The 19,997-nt window shown below is 32.0% G+C and overlaps 1 protein-coding gene across 3 annotated transcripts in view; it reads right to left on the reverse strand.

Annotated features, from left to right (window-relative positions):
- The window catches only part of LOC122523344 (dopamine D2-like receptor), a 145,779-nt gene that overhangs the window by 123,758 nt on the left and 2,024 nt on the right, over nucleotides 1–19,997 (reverse strand). For all 3 annotated transcript variants that reach the window (XM_043645022.1, XM_043645020.1, XM_043645019.1), the window contains exon 2: nucleotides 15,205–16,333. In XM_043645022.1, the coding sequence (XP_043500957.1) occupies nucleotides 15,205–16,086 (882 nt within the window). In that variant the 5' untranslated portion in view covers nucleotides 16,087–16,333. The remainder of the gene's footprint in view (nucleotides 1–15,204; nucleotides 16,334–19,997) is intronic.

A 19,997-nucleotide genomic window follows, 5' to 3' on the forward strand; every position in this document is an offset into this window, starting at 1 on the left:
ACTACAAAGGATATCGCCACGAATGGTGTGATTTATTTGAACGATTTCATGATACTGTACTATTATAATACATACAGCTGCATGTATATATCATTCAAGGTTACGGTAATATTTGAAGTGTTTCAATTTGATGTACGTTAGATGTTACGTCAATTTTTTTCTCACTCGTATCAAATTTTGATTAATTTCCAATACTCAAAAACACTTAAAAAAAGATGATTAAAAAATACAAACATAATCGTACTATAAGAACAATTTCAAATGTTTAATCGTTTAACTTCTATCGTTTCATTTCAAATCGATCCTTTTAAAAATTGTTTATAAAACACAAGATTAAAAAGTACAAACCTACCAGTTTGATTTATATTAAATGTAAACGAGTCAAATCGATAACTACATATAGCGATGAAATCTATCAAGGTAGTAGATAAAGTTTGAGAGTTTATTATCAAAAATTTTGTAAAATGAATTAGAAGAAAATAAATAAAAAATGTAAGAAAAGTTTCCATCGAGTAGAATCAACGAGTTAACACGCAAACGAGCCATTCTGGTCGCTCATGTTGCAATTAGCGAGTTAAAGAGTAATTACGCGTCGGTCTGCTCGTCACCGTAGCTACTACTATACTCATCATCGTCGACGACACGATTATCCGTCGTTAATGACTACCACACTTTACTATAACTACTACTACTACTACTACTGTAACTATTACTAGATCATCGTCAGTATATGACGTAAATGTTTCACGTATGTGGAACTTACTAACACGTTAGAGAATGTAAGATGCCTATTATATTATATCTCTCTTACTTAGTCTCTCACTTTCTCTCTCTTTGTTTTTCGTATAAGTTTCTCATCTTCTCGCTGAAGAAGAAACCAACTGGTTGAAGCTTGAAAGTAATAGATCTAATGAGTTCTCGTATCTTCTTGTGGATTGAACATTTTATGTGTGCACTTCCCTTCTTAGATCTACTTGCTACACTCTTACTGTACTAGTTCATCCTGTCAGAACCGCCTTCAGTCTCTCGCTTTTTGTACCTCACTGTGAAAATTCAATGAACCATGTCAGTCAATTCAACTTACACTTATTTATCTATATCTATGTATGTGTTTTTGGTATCTAAAAATAAATTAAAGAAAGGTCATCACGTGGGTGGACGACAGATGATTGCTTCAAAATTTATTTTTTGTATTTTAGATCGACTTATTCACCTGAAATTATTATAAGACGAATTTGTTTTATTTTTGGTTTTGTTTTTGTTTGTTTGCATCATAATAATTTCGATCAATATTTCAGTAGGCGGGCAACAGATGATTGGTTCGGAAATTCTTTTTTCTTTTTCATTAAGGATCAACTTATTGACCTGAAATTATTGTATAGTGTATTCTTTTTGTATGTGTATGTATATATATGTGATAATTTCATTTAACATTTTAGCACGGTCTTTTTTGCGTATCGGTTAATTTTCTTTTATATTATATTTTACCGAACTCACGTACGTACATATGTAGGTACATTGTGAAACGAGTTCGCTCCATTGCACCCCCGTTACCGAATGGATCAATAATGTCACGTAAATTGAGACTTTGCGTAAATTTCGAGAGAATAATGAATAATACCATCCACGTCGATGTATGCTTCGAATGTATAAATATATATGAAAAGTTGTTTTTTTTTTTTTCTTATTTTTTTAATTTCATGTATTTGCGTCATCCGTACACTATTTTGTATTAATATCAACTTTATTGAGAGCAGATACTCGAGGAAAAAAGAATCTCGTGTAAAAATTAAAAAGAGAAAATAATCAAAGTTTGTTATTACAAAAGAGAGTAAAAAGAGAGAGAGAGAAAGAGAGAGAGAGAGAATAATACTTTTTAGACGAGAGTAATGTAAAGCCTTTCTCGTCATCGTCCTGCGGAACGAACAAATGCTATCTTAAGTGCGATGAAGAAATTCTCGGGGAAATTACTCTTTCCATCGGGCAGCTCGTAAATCGGCTGCGAAAATCATTCGCGAGTGGAGGACTGACAAATGAATCTACCCGGTAATGGTATGGTCGGATCATTTGAAATAAAAAAGCTTCAATTTCGTTTCCAACGAGTCACTCAACCAATGTTCTATTCTTCTGTCCATTTCCTTGAATTCTTCTTATTATCAAAGTTCTAACCAATCAGGATAGACCATTTTACGAGAATAGATTTTAACTGTAATGGGTGAGGCATTTATTATAAAACAGACCACTTAACAATAAGAATCAAATTTTTTTGATGAAATTTACTTGGCATTAAAGGTTAGCTTAATCTTATGTTAATAGTTTCTTTGTAGGTTGACATATTTTGTTCTGTCAGCAATAGCAATTCAGTTCTTCAGGTTGGTTTTTTTTTATCCGATATATGAACAACTACTACTGCTCAAATTCAAGATAAAATGAAAGAATGAAGGATAAATGTAAAAGTAGGCTTTTAAATAATCTCTTACAAAGTAGTATATCCTTCAACAATAATAATACTATGCATATATACTGTAATGGTAGTAAGTTGATGTTGAATTTAGATACTTACAATGATACGGAAATTATACGGGTAAAAACGTATTTCCGTATATAGCCCCTTAACGTCCACCTCGACCATGTGCAAGTAGTAAAGGTGTACGACTAGGTATCCCTTGAATATCGTCTGTGAAGGATCGAAAACGAGCGAACATAACGTTAGATGTGCGATAATAATTTCCAGTTCTATTGGTACGTAACGTCATACCTAATACGTCTCGATCCTGATACATAATTTATTCTTCATATATTTTTGTTATCTCATTTTTACACATATATTGAATTGGCTTATAAATACATCCAAAATTTCTCACGATTAATATTTCATAAAATAATAATTAAAAAATAATATTTTTTTATTTGAAAATACACCTGATATCTTACGAATATTTAATTTATTAACTGTGTACTTAGTAAAATATTTTTATATTTAACATTTTTTAATTTCTTTTATATTTTTAAATAAGCAACACAAATATTTTTCATATTAAAAATCTCTACATTTCCAGCCAATAAATATGTATACATAGTTATACTTCTTTTTAATAATAAATGTTTTCATTCGTATATAAGTTAATTTTTATATTATTCAGGAATATTTTTCCACTTGACGCGATAGAGGGGAAAAAATAAAATAATAAATTTCTCCAACGTCTCTCTCTCTCTCCCTCTCTCACACACACACACACACACACACACACACACTTTCACTTTCTTTTTATTTTTTATTTCCAGTTCCTCCTTCGCCGTTCGTAAACTTTTACGAGAGACTCCCACACTCTTCTTTCTCCCGCGAATTTAATTCGAACGAAACGTCGTTCCGTACCGCAAAGGTAGAATATGACGTCGACTTTAATGCATTTGCCATTGAGAATCATTGAGAATTTCAAAGCATTGAGTTTCCTTCTTTCTCCTTCCTCCCACCCCCTCTCATTCTTATACATGACAACGTTTCAACATCGAACGTTCAACGTTCAACGTCGATGCATATAGGAATACATTTAAATTCGTACATACACACGCGCGCACGAGCAATTCTTATACAAGTACACATACACCACAAGACAGGTATATTTTATCAGCAATACTTTTACCAAAAAAAAAAAAAAATAAAACGAAAGAAGAACGAAAAAGAATTAAAAAAAAAAATAAAAAAAAAATAGGAACGAAGTAGCTTTTCCTCCCAGCGATTGCCACGACACAAGCCCTTTTCACTGTGCACCGTCAACCCTTTGTCTGTGATCCATCCTCCTGTGCATTAATTACCACGTGTTCGTACCAAAAGGGACGACTGCTTGCACTACATGTGTGTGTTCGTACGTGTGCTCCAGTTAATGTTTTTTCTGCTGTCTGTCTGTCTGTCTGTCTTGTCTGAGTGAAAGACAGAGAGGAAGAGAGAGAGAGAGAGAGAGAGAGAGAAGAAATTAACGCTTTTCCGAGATTACATTTTTTTGTATGTCAAAGCTCTGAGTTCTTTTATTTATTTATTTATTTTTATTTTTATTACGACAACGATAAAATTTGCATTATTATTAAAATTTTATATGTTCATCGAGGTTGAACATTTAACAAATAGTTCAAAGATTATTGTTGATACAAATTGTGTTAGAATGAGTCGTTTTAATACCGATAACGAATGTTCCCTTCATTTTTATTTGAAGGATCTAAAGTAATGTTGCGCGAGAGAAGTTTTTTTTTTTAAGATTTCTCAAACGACTTTCGATTATTCCCCGTCTTGGGATAAAGAAACGAACGTCATTCTCGGACTCGAATGAGGAATCCATTTCCATTAAACACCCACGTTCGAGCTAACGGTATCTCAACTTTCGACTTTAATGGAATCCTTAAGAGTTGCCTTTGTCGATTTTCCGATAGGAGTGCTAAAGGAAATGGTGCTGAGTATCCCTCTCCCTAATATTAACTGACGCTACCGTATTACTCAGATAAAGTTTCGATTTTTCACGTCATGAAACAAACAAATTAATAATATTACAGTTTTAGATAATAATATTTATCGTTTGTATCATTTACTATAACGTAAATTAGGTTAGATATTATATAAATATAAACATAAAATTTAGGTATAGTTAAAATATATTTGTTAGAGAGAATAGAGATAGAAAGATATTTAAAATTTACTATAAAAATCTAAAAATCGGATACTTTTTATTATTGTTTTTAAAAAATAAGTATTTTATTTGTTCCTTATTTTATATAATATAATTTTTATATCGTAATAATCATGTAGAATTTTTAAATATATGAAACGTTCCTGGTCAGGTCTATAAACCATACTCAGGAATAAATTCAATGGTTCTGTTCAGAGTCTCTAAAGTTGATCGAAAGAAAAATTGACCAGAGATAGTCACAATTCTTTATCGTATCTCGTGTAAAATGACAATAAAGATTCTCTCTTTCTCCTTCTTTCAAAGATGATGCGTATAATATCGAGCGAAAATGTCTAATAACCACAGTAGAGTGCACGTACACATACATACATACTATCTACATATACACATACCTAATACTTTACTTCAGTTCCTTCTGCTCCGTTCAACCGGATGCATTTTATTTACACCAGACTAACGACGAGCAAAGAGATAAGATATACTCTCTAGCTTCGAAGGGAATAAGATTCTCGGGAGATTAACCAAATGGAGAAAGAGTAGAGAGGATACAACAATAATAATAAAAAGAAAAAGAAATTAAAGGATGAATAATTATTCTTGCTAAAGTACACTTCCGATTGAATTTATTCGATCTTTTTCCGGAAGCTTCGGATTCTCATTCCACACCAGGCTTCTTAGTCAGGAGAAAAATATCATGGTAGTATAGAATAGAGAAAGAAAAATAGATTCTCGTATTGTACACTCTCTACGGTATAATATCAGAATCGAAAAAGTAGTCGATAAATCAGGTGTCACGACGTCGACGTTTAATTTCGTATTATCTATCGAATACTCGGTTTCATCGTTTTTTTTTCGAAACTCAACGATGCGTTAATGGAGGATGATTTTCATATCGTTCCATACCTGTCATTGTATTATTCCTTCGATGATATAATAATGTTAAAGAGAGAGAGAGAGAAGAAAGAGTGAGAGAGAAAAATGGGAAGGAAATAAAAAGATCAGCTTTCATGGTCAACGAATGATAAGGGGTTGGAAGGGACAATGAAAAGAATAAAAAAAGAAGGGGAAAAATGGATAACGTCAGCTATTCGATCCAACACCATCGTTAGTGTCCACAAATCAAAACAAGATTTATATGTATATGTATATATATATATATATATTTTTTTTTATTATGTTGAGGGATACCCGTGCATTCCTTGATCGATGCGAATGCGGGTTTCAAAACTAGCATTGAAAAATAGCATGCCATGAACAAAGCGTCCTATCCTTTGATTCATTTCCTCGTTGGTCAAAATTTATGCATCAAATACGAATTTCTCCCCCTTTTTCGAATATTTTTCTTCTTTCAAGGACAATAGTAACGACGACGAAAGAAGACGTGCGTCGTTCCTTAAGTCGAAGAGACAAGCTACAATTTATGTTGTTAGCTATAAATTTTCTGTAATATCTTTTTAACAGGTTAAATGCCCGCGTCACTGGAGACTGACACTAAATTTTACATTTAAGCATTGCTGGTCCTTTGAGTCAACAATTTCTTAGTTTTCTAATTACCATTTTATTTAATTCTATTTATGGTCATCATTTTTTTGCTGAATTTTTGATAAAGTTAGTTTTGTAGATGGTCAGCTTTATTTCAATTTTTAAAGTGAAACTTTGTAGATGACGGTAACGATAAAATTTACTAAACGACATGAAAATAGAGGGGAGAAAAAAGAGAGAGAGAGAGAAAGAGTGTGTGACATAGAACGCACAGTTGATCGACAATTGAACGAGATTGTAAAAGGTTCTAGTGTATTAGTGTGGTATATACGTGTATATGTGTGTATATAAGCATGAGATATATCGATCGATAGTTATTACGAGATGCGTTTGTTTATGGAAAGAAGAGGTAGGATGTGACATACCTTGAGAATGTTCGATATACCTTAAATGATTGTTAATTAATTGAATGAAATGTGTATTGTAGTTTAAAAGCACCGTATATAAGTTCGACGTATCGACCTTTTCGAAATTCACCGTTAGACTGGGCTCATCGTCATCTATGAAAGTCGAACAAATTATTTTTATACATTTATTGATTGTTGTTTATGTGACTTTCCGAAGGCTGCATATGTATAACGAAAATAATATTCCTAATAAATAAAATTTATTCCTTCGGAGTTTTTTTAAATGTTCAGTATAAGTTGGAATGCTTTTAGCTGCAACATACATCACTGTGTTGGAACCTACTATTTAGTTGCAAAATGAGGAGAGTATTCATTGCAATAATTATTTAACGTTAACATAACCTTGTTACATTACGTAGAAATAGCATGTTGGTTTGCAAAGCCTAATTCACGAGGGGTAATATCCAAGAGCTCCATATAAATGCCAATACGGTGTCGGAGGTCACGTAATCTAGATAGATGAATTCGTTGTGAGAATCCAATTACAAGTTAGTTTAATAGTTCCACTCATCAAATGTGGATACTACCAAAATGTTCAGATAAAATGTTTCAAGAATACAAAATATTTAATTATTTTATTATTCTGTTCATCGAATCTTCAAAACGTTGACTTTTCGATTTTAACCTTTTTGATTCATAACAATATTTAAAAATAACAAATATGAACTTTTTTTCTCAGTTATCACAAATACCTCGACTACTGTTTTACAATGAGTAAAACATCAAACGGACAAAAACTTGCAAATTTCACAGTCGATTTATGACCAAAAAATCCCCGCAAAAAATTCTGATAACTTTCGTAAAGTATGAACCGAAAACTGCACAAGCTGTGAAATAATCCTAATATAAATCTTCTATTTTTTTTTAACAGAGGGTTAGACAGAAAACTCTTCCAATGATCTTTTTCCTATCGCTAAACCCATAAGAATTCGAATACCGAAATCGTTTTATACGAGATGATCTTAACATTGGACTAGAAAGGGAAACGTAACTCGAGTCAGTGCAGTCGACGATAAGCCGAGCTTTGGAATCAATTTAACTTGACCCTTAAACGGTACACGCTGAACTGTGTGCATGTAAGCGATATATCGAATTACCATTGGTCCGCACTAGGTCCAATGTACACATGTATATGTATATGTATGTATATACTTGTCACCGATTTATCAAGAAGATAGTAATCAAATTTCTATGTAAACCTGTAAAGAGTGTATGTGTACTAAGATTTACATGTATATACATATACATATATGGGCTTTTCCATAAACTTCATGCCGACTTATAAAAGAGACAAATGCTCACTGTTTATTTTTATTAAAATAATGTAGAAAATAAATTAAAATAGCTTAATAATAATAATAAATTTATATTAAATTCTTTTCTATTTACAAATTTTAGAATAAAAATTCAAATTGCCCGCCATATTTCAATCGTCTTCTATTATTTTTGTTAAATATCTTTTATTATTATTCACTTCGTCCAAAATCAACGACACGAATGCATCTTTTTTCGTAGTTCATTTACATAAAAAAAATAAATATATATTTTATTATTGTTGATTAATTGCAAAGTACGAGCTACATATATGTTTAAACAATCTGTGCATTTGCTAACAATCGATCGGTATGAACTTTCCGGGTAATCCAATATATATGATAATTTACAAATATTTCTTTTGGGTAATACAAACTACAAATATAAAATATCTCATATAAACAATTTGTTACCCTTCAAAAACTTGGATCAAGAATGATGTACGAGAACGTTTAGGTTCCCTTCCATGATTCATTCCGAGCCCTCTACAACTTTTCTTCACAAGATTCTCCTGAAGAGCGATTAACAACTTCCGCATTCTTAAAGCATCTTTTTCCTGCTATATAGGATAGTATTAGAAATGCTCAGGGTATCTCTTCCAGACGATAATAACGACGAAAAAGGTGTGAGAAATGTGTGATCGTTGGAAGATATGCTCGTAATACTTATAAGAAAATGATAGTTCGATATCCATATCCATATCTTGGTTCCAACCAAGAAAACGATCTGACCTTTAGTTTACGATTATCGTAAACTCTACGAATATATACAGGGTGAAAAATTTAAAACCAGGTTACCCTAAATAATTTAATTACTATTGGGAGATAGATAAAAATTCAAAAGTCAAACGAAACATATCTTATTTCAAGAGTAGCATAATCTTACATTAATAGATTTTTTGTTGATGCGTGTGTTGAGAAAATTAAAAGACAAAATTAGGATTGCATTAAAAAACATTTTCTTTTAGAATAATAATAGAACTAAAGTAATTGTGGTGACCAGTTTTAAATGTTTCACCCGGTATATGGGTACCTCGAACAATTGGAAATTTAAATTAAATTCACAGGATATATGGAGCATATTGTTTTTATAACTTTGTAATAAAAATTGGATATTACCAGTAAGGATGAATTATTATTCGAATAAGGGAATTTAATGAAATTTTATTTAAAACGTGTGGATAAGGAAAGATCCTCTTGAATAAAAGAATATTCGTACTTTGTAAATAGAAATGATCTTAATCTCTTGAAAATCAAATCATTTCAGTGCTCGCCTTTGAAAAGTTTTCTATTCTCACGAAGTAATCCTCTTTTTACAGACGTAGTGTCAAGACTCTACAGGTGCTTGGCAAGTTCTCAAAGATCCGGAGTTTAACGATCTTCTTTACGTATAGTTGGAAAGAGATAGAGAAAGAAAAAGAAATATAAAGATACTCTAAGGGAGGAAAATTAGGCTAACTCTAAATTCAAAAGTTTCAAATCTCATTTCAATAATTATTACTCACCTTTTAAGTATAGTTTTAAAGAAAGAAATTATGTAAACTAAAGACTAAAGTTAAAAGTACAATTTCGATAATTACAATTCGTCCGCGCGTTTGAAAAAAAAAAGCAAGAAAAATAACAAAACACATAAATTAATAAAAAACAAAATATAGTTAGTTAAACAAAAAAATATCGAAGTTTAGAAGAATTGTATTCTGAGGATGATTGTGACAAAAAATCGTAATAGAAATAAAACGGAATTGATAGAAACGGAATAATAAAAGAAAGGAAAGGGAAAAATCGATTGGTAAGACTGAAAGAGAAAAGTAGGATGAGAGTAAAAGGAGACTGGATGGTCGAGGATATGTGTGCGGTTGGCATGAAGAGTACCGTCCTTCGACTATAACGCGATGATTTATCGCGAGTGCACACTTTCGCACGGGTTCTCAGCAATGCCCTTTTTCTCCTGGGTAGTCCTTCTCAAACCAGAATGCATGAGAGTTTTCTTCGCAGTACAACTAGTGCACCGTTTATTGACCACACTGGTCAGAGACAGCTACTTTAATTATATTTATTTCATTAGATATCTGTTGTTCCTATTAATCGATCGTATATATTTTCTTAATATAATTAAAAAAACAAAAGAATATAATCTAAAAATTGTCCTTTAATAAAAATAAATTTTTCTACGGTAGCGCTGATAATTTGACTTGTTAAAAAGATATATAATTAAATATGAAATTTTAATAAACAATCGTTGGTTGTTTATCGATCATGTTTTTTAATTCCAAAGAAAATATAAAAAAGCAGAAATATAAATAAGAGAAGTTAGATAGCGTTTTTCTACAGCATGAATTTGTTATCAAAACAATTAAAATTTTTCTTTTCTTATCATTTACCAATTTACCATAGTAAGATTTGTTGAGGAAGAAAACGCGATCGTTTCTTTTCTTTTTTTTTTTTTTAAATATTCTAAATATTCATTCTAAAAAGTAACAAGAACTATAAAACAACTGTCCAGTATTTGTCGCAGAATGTTTTCGTCACGGAAAGAAAAAGAAAGAATATATATTGCACCTTCTACCAGCGAGCTTTTTTTTCTCAAGGCTAAACCACATTCCTTATTCTTATCATCAGACTAATGGAATTTGTTACCAAAAAAAAAACAAAAGAAAAAAATGGAAACTTTATCGTTCTCTGTTTCAAACCCTTATTAATATTCATGCAAGTAGTTATAGATTGAAAATTATTAACGATAGAAAACAATAAGAAACAACACGAAACAATGTCACGACACGAAACGACATGACACAATAGAATAGGAGGACGAGTAGTATGTCGATACAAGCAAAAGGTACAATCAAAAGTGCCCTGACACGCTGACGGCTGAAGTAATAAGCTTGCATGCGATCGAGTGATCTCCGTTATTAACATAGACCTTGCCCCAGAGCGATTTACTATCCCCACCCTTCAGAACCCCTATCCAGTTCTCTAGTTCTCTAACATCAACCCCAGTATTCGCTTTACTTGCACAGATCGAGACCTACCCTTGATAACACAGTCCCTATCATTGACCGAGGAGTGAGATATAGGTTCAACTTGAAATTGCTTGTGGTCACGCTCACGTTACTTCCAAATGTTTCTCAAATTTTTCTATTCTTTCCTTCCTCCTTTTTCTTTGTTTTTCTTCTTCTTCTTCTTCTTTTCCAAATCCATTTCGCAAACGTTTCCTTTCTTAACTTCTTTATATCACGTAGGTACCATCTTTAAATCCCAATAACTTTTCTCTTATCGTTTAAAATCGATAGTGGAAGAAATGTAACTTGACCCCTAAAAGGGCAAGGGATTTTAACTGTCAGCAATAAGAAGACAAGTTGGAATTGAGATATACATCCTTGTATAAAGGAAATTCGAATAGGAAATGTGTGAAATTCTTCCCTTGTCTCTTCGTATCTCCTAAATCTAAATATTTTAACTTCTTGCTTTTAGTTATTTTATTCTTGTAGTGATGTTATAGTATTCGTTTTTTTTTTTGTAAATTTAAGATATGATTTATTTGATGCGTTGAAAAGTAGAGCACAGTTACCGGAGAAAACTGAATCAATGATACTAAAGTTTTGAGTTTTCTACAATTCCGTAAATTATGAAGCAATTGAAGAAATGAATTATGAAATACAAATAATCAATTGATTTATTCAATAATAATTAAAAATGTATATTTATTTAAAATCAATACAAAAATTATGAAATCAACAATTATTTCAATTTTCGTGATTCCTTTTAACGAAAAAATTCATGCCAAACATGCCGGAAATCTTTTCCAGCAGTTAATCACACGAAAGATGAAAGAACTTGAAATGAAGGAAAAAGGAACGAAAGAAAAGTAGAATAAAAAAGAAAAAGAAAAAGGAAAAAAAGAAGTGACGTAAGTCTTGAAAATATTTTACCGGAATTCAAGGCACGAACTCGCCTAGAAGAGTATCAATTTCTCTTCCAGTATTAAAGTAAAAATCCTTGGCACCAAGAGGAACAGTTAGAAGAAGAGAAAGGGAATAGGCAATAAAAAAAATGACTAGTGAGTAAAAGGTAAGAAAGAAATGTTATCGCGAAGGATCGAGTACTTGAAATTTTGAAATTCGTGCAACTCTAAAGAAAATAATCGCGTAATCGTTACGACAATTTATTTTAATCACGTTGACATAATAAAAGCTCAGTAATTTCTGGCAAAGTTCAAAAGTTTTTGTCGGTTTTTAAATCATTGAAAATACTGCACGCGGTTATATCATAAATCTAACACGAGAATTGTCTTCGAGTAAAAGATATGAAAAAAAGAAAAACACACACACATACATTTTAGGAGAAGTTTTAAATAATTTGTTAAGTTTAAGTTAAAAGTTGATGATAGTAAGAGAGTCGGTGTTACTGACAATAAGACTAAAGTGCACCAACCAAACAGGACGCTTAGATCGTTCTGGCATTATCGTCGTGGTGCATTACTTGCCCGAATATGTCGGTAAATCGTTTAATGCGAAACTCGTGAACGACCGGTTAAGCGGACGAAAGGAGGTTTTAGCACGTTCCATCTTGTTTACATTCGACCTCCAGAGAGAAAGAGAGGAGAGAGAGAGAGAGAGAGAGAGAGGAGAAAGAGAGAGAGAGAGAGAGAATTACAATTTTATCCTTTGAATATATATAGGTCCCCATAAACGAGAACCTGTGTTGGATATGTGAAACTATAAAGAAAAAAAAGATTATCGATTTTTTATTAGAGTTTCTTTGTACATTTATTCCAATATATTTCATAAAACGTATTCCCATTGGTTTGATATACGGGCCGATTAGGGTTAATTAATGTTTCAATAATTTTTCCGCTTTTTTATGCTATCGAAATGTTACAAACAAGAAAAGAATATTTGCGTATTTAAAAAGAAAACAATTGAATAAATTGTTTGAGAAATTAGATTAATTGTTTATCATATTACAATATTTGATAACAAGGATCAATATCCATAAAAATAATTGTAGCATAATATAATATATACAATCAGTTTGAAATTCATGAACGAAGAAAACCAACCACCACGCTTGCAACTTTAATTAACTAATCGTACTATCATCGATTCTATCTAAGCACGTGTTCGTCCACTCGATTGCTCGCATACTCGTGTACGAAGTCATCGAGATATCGACGAGGAACGATGCTTAGTAATTTATAATATAAAGCCATGTTCCCTAGTAGAACCTGATAAAAAATTCTTTCTAACGCAAGAGAATGAAGAATATTTTTCGTTCCAAGCTAAACGTTATTATTAAAGCATAATGTTCCATTATTCTCTACTTTTATCTATCTCCCCATATCGAAAAAGTAAAGAAATACTCAAAAAAGGAACTTGAACAAGGAACAAAGAAAAATAAAAAAAAGAGAATTGTTGATCTAATTGAAAATAGAAATTGGCCAATTACTTCGCTCGACAAATTGCCTCCATTCTGTATTTGTAAATGGCCATTCGAGTCTACCAATTGATTTCCTACGTATTTTATGCGACATTAACAAGCGCTACACACATACACCTTATACAAAACGCAATCCATAGAGCTGAGAATTATCAAAAGCATTCTCAACATCGTCCAAAGTGGTCGAATATTAATTTTCATCGGATTGCAAACAATCGTGTCTATAGAAAAATATTATTTAACACCAAAGCTATAACACGCGTCTCATAATAATAATAATTTATATATTTAAGAAATATATGAAAAACATTCGAACTCAAAGTAAGAAATATATTTTTAAAAATAAAATAGACGATAAGCTCAGAATTACAAAAGTATTTATTGATTATTCATTATTCATTATTATTCAAGAAGGAACGTTCCTAACTTTAAATTCGTAAAGAGACTCTACATTAAATTATTATTGTTATTACTACGTTATATGTAAATTTGGTATATATACGGAGAAATATTTTACATAAGAAATAACATAACGTATGTACATTTTACTTATGCATGTATGTATATACAGAAATACATATAAAGTAATATTTAACGACGTTTAACTCGTATAGGTCCTTCATCCATTAGTCGTGATGCAGTAATCACATAATTATTATTTCGAAGGTAAGGTTATATCAACGAGAGAAATTTCGAGGAACAGCAATGGAACGTTCTGATTTATATGCACCGTGAACGACAATGCATGTTATTGCACCCCATTGCATTCTCGAGAGTGATTCTAACGAATATAATTTGAAGCATGTAAACCTGCTAGAACTATGACACGCGATCTCGCGTCACAGCATGTTTCCCTTTCCATCTTTTGTAAAAGAGAGATAAGAGAAAATAATTTTGAACTTCACGAATATTGCACAATCATACGAATATTTTTTGGACGGATGAACGTCCATGGTTTTTTAAAACATTTTTGCAAGATAAAATACAAAATATCGGACTAAAAAATGAATAATGTTAAAACTTTATGAAATATTAATATTGTTTATTTTTAATTAAAAAATACTCTTTAGTTTTTAGCAGTAAACAAAAAAATATAAAAATATCGACATTACAAAAAATTACATTTGAGTTTCCTCGTCTAATTTTAATTTTTAACTTAAACTGAAACAAAAATCTTAAAAAAAAAAAGAAGATAAGTTTCCCAAAATTTGACGCAATTGTTCCTATGATTTTTAATCGCATATTACTTTGCATAGTTATAAGATATTAATACCGTTTACTCTTCCTTTACAGTTTTAATATTTGTCTTTAGTATACTGAAACGGTATTCTATATAAAAATAGGTCAGCTATCAAGGAGGTTATAATTATCTGGTTTTTATAGTCAAGTTTTCAACGAGACGCGGCAGTCTCGTTCGATCGTTCGATCGTTCAAACGAACTTAATTAACTAATCCTGTTTTCATTTGATTCAGCTAATCAAACGAAGGCAGATGGTCTTTAACAAATGTACACCGTTTCTTCGTTTTATTCTATACAACGCGTGGCTTCTCCTATCATCCCTTAGGAATTGAACGCTTTTCTGATTCGATCAGTTTCCATACATCGAGTCGTACTTATATAGATACATATATATATACTACATATGTACCTACACATAGAAATAGTCTCCACTCGGTAAACGAGTTAGAAGGTTAATGGATATCGATGTTTAAAATAGCACCTTCATAAAAAGCGAGCCTATCTAATGCATTATTTTCTAGCAACATAATTATAGAACAATTTATCTGTTGAAGAAAAATATGAAATAAATCATAAACTTGACTCACCAAAACGTAGACAGCAAAAGGCATGACAAGAACCGCTACTAGTAGATCAGCAACCGCCAGGCTGACGATGAAATAATTGGTGACAGTCTGAAGGGCTTTCTCTCTTACAACCGCCAGGATAACAAGGACATTGCCGAATAGGGTTAGACAAGGTACGATAACCAGTATGAGGGCCCACCAATTACTGGGGTTTGACTTTTCGTCTACCGAGGTTGGATTGCACTCGGTGTCATTAGCAGAGACTATCGAGGAAGTGCAATTACCGGTGGTACTTAGATTCATACTACCACCGCCATCATAATAGGCCGTGAGGTTAGCAAATGCGCTGTAATTTAACTGATTGATATAATCGTTTAGATCGTCGAAGACGAATAAATCCGATATTAGAGTATAATTGTCGATTAGGGTTGAACTTGAATAACTCGATGAAACATTTGGTGAAGACGACGCAAAGCTTGCCGTACTCGTTGGCGTTTGAGTGTCGTCGAACCAACCGGTTGACTCTACGACGATAACCCCAGTTGCCGTTCCGCCACTTGCAGTAGCTGTCCCAGTAGCCGCAGTTACTGCGGTAGTGTCGCTTTCGTTTCTCGACATGTCGAATGTACGTTCCAAAATCGTCTCAAATGCGATCTCGTTGAACTCCCTAGAACGAGTTCTCGTCGTTGTTATCGGAGCTGTTATTGTATTCGTCGTACTAGTCGTAGTTGTTGACGTATTCCTTGCTGGCACTACAACTTCCCTAACACCGTTACCGATCTTCGTATACCTCGATGTATCTACCTCCCCCTCGACCCCACTACTTATCACCGATTCCCTCGACGATAGCTTTCGAACGATCGACCGAAACAACGAACCGTCGTTGTCCCTTCCACCTTCCATTCTGCTACCCCCACACCGATCACGAGATCTTTGATCTTTTCGCCATTCTCTGCTTTTCGCTTTCCTCCTCGTCTTCTTCCACTTTACTCTCCTTCTCCTTCCTTCCTCCTCCTCCTCCTCCTGTTTCTCCTCACCCTCACCTCCGTTAATTCTTATCCTTCGTTCCACGATTTATCTTCGTACTGTTCAAAAATCACCAATCACAACTTTCACGATTATCCTTCTTATTCTTCTTCCTTGATGACTCCTGAAATAATATATAAAATATTTAATACACTGTTCTCAGATATTCATATATTCTAATTGAAAATTTTCTTTGTTATATAACTGCACTTGCACTTCTCCTTTGACAAAATTCTCTTTTTTTAAGATATTCTTTTCAAGGTTTGAAAAGACCAAATATTCGCTGTTATTCATGCACTACTTTGCCTATCTAACCGATACCGAAATATTCTGGCAAATATCTAAGATACTTTCTATGCAAATGGTTTCTTTACCAGATCTTACCATTCTCAGGATAACAAACCTTTATATAATAGAACGTTTCCAAATACTTTAACGTTGGTATTGGTCCAAGGACAGATATTTTATTATCGATATAAGTAAAACATTTTAAAGTTACAAATTTACGTTCTATCAAGGACTCGATTGGCTGAATTAAACTAAAAACAATGGGACTGCTTCTATTTCGAAATTGAGTTCTCCCGCGGAATAGCACTTTTCTTTCGAGGTAAAAAAAAATCGAAGATACAAAAATACGGAAAAAGGGGGCGAATTGACAGATGGTTAGTCATTGTAACATTTCTTTCGTTCGAAGTGGTCTCTACCTTTTTGGAAAAATTCCTTCTAAGAAACAGAAAAGAAGAGATAAAAAGAAAAAGAAAAACGAATTCTGAACCCTCTCAAGAACAAAAATTACCTCCTTATCCCCGTATGGTATTTCTATCGATCTTCTACCCCACCTCCCTTACCCCCTTCCCCAAACCTCGTTACTGGAAAACAAAAATACGAAAATATATATATTAGGAAAATTGGACAAAGTAACTAACTTGTAATAATTTTCAATTGAATAAATGTTGGTGGAAAATTGCAATGTCCGAACAAATGAATTTCCTTTTCATTCCACTATTCGAGTTCGTTTTATTATTTTTTTTTCTATTTTATAAAATAATTAAATATAGATCACAAGGTTTGTTCGGGTAATATCAGTTATCAGTTATAGGTTTGTTAAGTTTCCAGATGAATTTGCCGAATCGATCGTTCTTCCGTTTCAATAGAAAATGCAAGAATAAAATTTAAAATAATTATGGGAGTGATTTTATAAAATGTGATATACAGGAAAAAAGCTTGTACAGTGATATAGCAAAGTTTTCTCCTAACGTTTATCGAACGCACCCCTAACGTTTCTCCTTCAACGCACATCATTTCTTTCACGTTCAGCACATTTTCCTTTAGTTTACGTGTTGCGACCTTTGCTTCCCATTCCTTGGAAAGCTATTTTCGAAAAAGGAAAGATTGAATTTGATCGCGAGAAACGTAAACATGGCAAGCACCACCAATGTCCCAAAAGATTTCTCAACGATTTTTAAATTGCAACATCTGATATTCAATCTCGTATTTTTCAAGTAAAAATTTTCTACAGAATTCCAAATCAATGTCATTGATTTTTATTTCTCGCGTCTTTCTTATACAATAATTTATCGAATAGGTCAGATACATACAAAGAATATGATTATCATTGGAGGAATAGAAAATACGATAGAATGAAAATTCTTTTTATGAAGTAGTAAAATTTTGCAACTATATCAGAGAGAAGAACTAACGTGGACTTTCAAGCTGCTCGTTAAATTTAATAAATTCCTATTCAGACAGCCTCGGTCTTTGAAAGTTTCTTGAATTAATAACGACGCGAACCGTATAACGGTCTTGGGGATATTAAGAAAGTTAATGTATCATGCGTCCGTCATTCATTAGCTTAAGAAGATTATTATAATATTATTCGAAAAGTAACTTGTTATCTAAAAGAGGAACGTTTTAATTGCTTAAATAAAATGACGCATTCGTAAAAGCATTTTATTTCTTTGATCAGTAAACAAAATATTCTTTAATAATATTTAAATAGAAACACGCTTGTCAGATTGTTATTTATTTGACCAATAGAAAATAAAAAAACCAAACAAGAAAGTAGATTTAAAATATAAATTACTGTTCGTCCAATGTTTCTAATTTTTTTTCCGGATTGCAAAAAGAATATAAAAATGAATACTTTAGCATTCAAAAAGAAAAGAAACATCATGTTTATAAGGTTGATATAGAAAGAGGTATTGATTTAAAAAATCAGCAAGTAAAATATACTTCGGAACTGTATTAAAAATTCTAACATTATTTATTTGCCAACTCAATATTTCCACGACATCCCCTGTCGTACATGTATATTTTCCCTTGTTATACGACTACATATGTTTTCATCAATCATGTACGTTCGTTTATTCTTTCGTTCGTTCGTTCTTTCTGACTCAATGTAACTCATATCAATCAAAACTATGCGTACATCTATCTAGCGTCCACCTAACATCAACTTTTAATTAGATCTCTAATTAATGTTACCAGCAAGATCAATTAATTAAGATACGATTAGGTTACAGGAAAATAAAATAAAACGTAGTGAAACTTGATTTCATTCATTATTATTCATCGTCTTCATTGTCCTTTTCCTTCAATTTGGGTTGGAATATTTCAAAGGGTTTATTCGAAAGATTGAAATCAGGAAAAGATTGGTAATGGTGAGGGTTAGGCATGATCTGTTTGACGTCATCGTTCTCTATAATTACGAATACTAATATATGATCGAATATATTTTCCTATACAAATCGATCCATTTGCTATCTTGAAATTGTCCATAGCTTGACTTATAATCTACGAACTTTTACCAATATCGAACAAACCCCTCACTGCTATAACTTCTATCTCTCTCTCTTTCTCTCTTTCTCTCTTTCTCTCTCTCTCTCTCTCTCTCATTTTATTTGCTATAAAAATTCCATCCACGAACAATATTACTTTCCTCGATTAGATACAACTATTTTTTCTTTTTTTTTATTCACACACATACGCACATACACTGGACTTCATAATATTAAATATAGAATTAGATAATAACGTGAAAATTTATTTTGGCTACCAAAATAATGTTTTAAGCACGTCAATAAAAGTTCTAACAAATATCGAAACTTTAGTTTTAGTTTAACAACAACGGCAAGTATCCTTTCATTCAATTCTTTTCTTACTCGCGTTTTTTTCAATCTCTCTTTTCAAAGATGGAATCGAAGCGCGTAAGATGGATTATCGTTGTTGCAGCTGCAAGGGGGAAAGAAAAAAAAAAGAAAGACGATATATCTGTCATAAAGAAAAAATATCTCTTTTGGGGGTGGTAACGTGGAAGAAATGACTTTGATGAATTGTTGAAAATAACTTTGGTTATTAATAGATTCACAACTTATGGTTGTGTGTTTGTGTGTGATTTAGGCTATTCTTTGAAACAACAATTAATTGTAAAAGAAAATAATTAGAAAATATTATAAATATTATTTTAATTATTCATTGAAATTGTCTTTTAAATATTTATCATCTACAAAGTGTTAATTAGTATAAAAAAAAAAAATACCATTAATGTAATATTGCTTAAAGCGAATTAAACTTGTATATTCGCTACATCTTTTTTTTCAAATGTATTTCATACTCGAGTTTCGTGTGCAACAGGTATCTAATTCATGCTTTATTAATAATCTTATATTTTAGTTATTCCTGATATATCAAACGCGATAGCATTTTAACAAGTAACCGATGCAAGTGTTATATCGAATAATTATGAATTAATTCACTGTAATAATAGCGAGTATAATAATATTCGTACA

The sequence above is a fragment of the Polistes fuscatus genome, unplaced genomic scaffold (genome assembly GCF_010416935.1).
Source record: "Polistes fuscatus isolate 324 unplaced genomic scaffold, CU_Pfus_HIC Scaffold6, whole genome shotgun sequence".
NCBI lineage: Eukaryota > Metazoa > Arthropoda > Insecta > Hymenoptera > Vespidae > Polistes > Polistes fuscatus.